Source organism: Physeter macrocephalus, chromosome 13 (assembly GCF_002837175.3).
Source record: "Physeter macrocephalus isolate SW-GA chromosome 13, ASM283717v5, whole genome shotgun sequence".
NCBI lineage: Eukaryota > Metazoa > Chordata > Mammalia > Artiodactyla > Physeteridae > Physeter > Physeter macrocephalus.
The window spans coordinates 88,493,071-88,495,005 of NC_041226.1; the positions used below are offsets into that span (position 1 = coordinate 88,493,071).

The 1,935-nt window shown below is 63.6% G+C and overlaps 1 protein-coding gene across 1 annotated transcript in view; it reads right to left on the reverse strand.

The window, feature by feature from the left end:
* Positions 1–1,935, reverse strand: part of LOC114487453 (long-chain fatty acid transport protein 4-like) — a 6,842-nt gene that overhangs the window by 3,122 nt on the left and 1,785 nt on the right. The window contains exons 3-6 of the mRNA XM_055089392.1: positions 1,709–1,878; positions 1,011–1,148; positions 715–879; positions 477–623 (exon numbers count right to left, since the gene is read on the reverse strand). Of these exons, the coding sequence (XP_054945367.1) occupies positions 477–623; positions 715–879; positions 1,011–1,148; positions 1,709–1,878 (620 nt within the window). The remainder of the gene's footprint in view (positions 1–476; positions 624–714; positions 880–1,010; positions 1,149–1,708; positions 1,879–1,935) is intronic.

A 1,935-nucleotide genomic window follows, 5' to 3' on the forward strand; every position in this document is an offset into this window, starting at 1 on the left:
CTCTCTCTCTCTCTCTCTCTCTCTCTCTCTCTCTCTCTCTCTCTCTCTCTCTCAGGTCTCCCAGGGGAGCCTCCCAGTCACCCCCAACCCCCTCATCCCCTCATTCACTTTCCTGTCAGTTCGATCTGCATTCCATTCTTTACCTTTGGAATTCCTATCCCGTGGCTGCCTCCCCTGCTGCTCTAGAAGCTCCCAGAAGGCACAGGTCCTGCCGGAATTTGTCACCTACACCCCCAGGGCCTAGCACAGTGCCTGGAGCAGACTAGACACTCAGTCAGTATTTGTCCCACTGAGAAAGGATGCACCCTCTCTCCCTGAAGCCTGGGTCTGCTCACAGGTAGGTCAGGTTACCAACCACTTGGCAAGGCTGTGGGTGAAGGGAAAACGACAGGCACCCCGGCCTCTCAGAAGGACCCAGGAAGGGGCCTTGGCCTGGCACCTGCGAGTTGGAGCTGGGGTCGGGGGTGGGGACAGACCTGTTTTGTGCAGCTCAGGCAGGAAGCGCAGGAAGATGGGGCGGGCGTACAGGGGCAGCTCCTTCTCCAGGAGCTGGGCTAAGCGCTCCAGGTCACAGCTGCCGGAGGGGCTGGCCACAGCGGCCATGCCAGCCCGGCCCTCGGTTCCTGGGGGTGGCAGAGTGGACAGTGAGCGGCTGGCGAGGGCCCCTGCGGCCCCTCGGCACACACGCCCGGCACCTCCCGCCTCCCCGGGTACCTGGCACCTCGACGCCATACACGGCTACATCGGCCATGGCCAGCAGGCGGCTGAGCGCGCCCTCCACCTCCGTGGTGGACACGTTCTCGCCTTTCCAGCGGAAGGTGTCCCCCGTGCGGTCCCGAAAGTACAGGTAGCCCAGCTCGTCCATCACCAGCACGTCGCCTAGAGAGGAGCTGGGTGAGCTGGGTCCCGGCGGGTCCCGGGGAGATGCTCTCGGAGGGTGGCGAAAGGCCCCTTCACCCTCCCCACCACCCCGAGGGGAGGCAAAGGCCTAGGGAGAGGTGCCCACCCACCGGTGAGGTAGGCCTGGTCCCCCTTCTTGAAGACATCCTTGGCGATCTTCTTGCTGTTGGCGCCCTGGTTGAGGTAGCCATCGAAGCGCCGCAGGGGGTCATGCTGGATGATGGCGCCCACCAGCTGGCCCGGCTCACCTGTGGGCAGGGGAGGTGGGGTCAGACCCGCCCTGGGGTCTCTTTCACACTAAGTGCGCCCTGCAGCTGTCCACAGAAACGCCCACTTCTCCCCGCCCCACCCCAGGAGCCCCGAGGGCAGGGAGCGTCTTGGTAAAGTCTGGTCACTGAACAGATGGACGGAAAGTCGAACAAACAAATGAAAGGGTGGTCAAGCCCTACATGGACGGCCTAACCACAGCCAGCACTCCCCGGGCCCTGGCTCTGCTTACAAGAGCTCTACGTTCTGAACCACATGGACTCCTCAGGACAACCACGTGCAGGTGAGGGACTCAGGCACAGAGCTGGGGGGCTGAGGCAGCCTGGGCCCAGGGTCCACAACATGAAAGTGCCCAAATGGACTGGGTAGATGGGACGGTGACCGAATGGATGCGCGGATGAAGAAATACATGCCTGGGAGCCCTGAGAGAAGAGCTGACTTCTGGCTGCTGACCAGGATGGGGCTCCCCACCCACCGGCCCCACCTCCCTCCTGAGTCAGCCCCTCCCACTCTGACCCCCAACTGCAACCCTAGGGTAGACCTGGCTGGCAGGGAAGGCAAATGCCATCGGGCCCCCGGATCAGCTCCATGGTGTCCTCGTTGACGCGAACCAGCCGGATGGGGTACACGAAAGCCAGGATGCGGCTGTTGAATCCACAGGCCCCCACCTGCAAAGGCCGAGACTTGGGCCCAGGTGCTCCCACCGTGGGCCTGAAACTGGACAGTCCGGGGGCTGCGGGGGGCCTCCAGCACCCACACTCCCACACT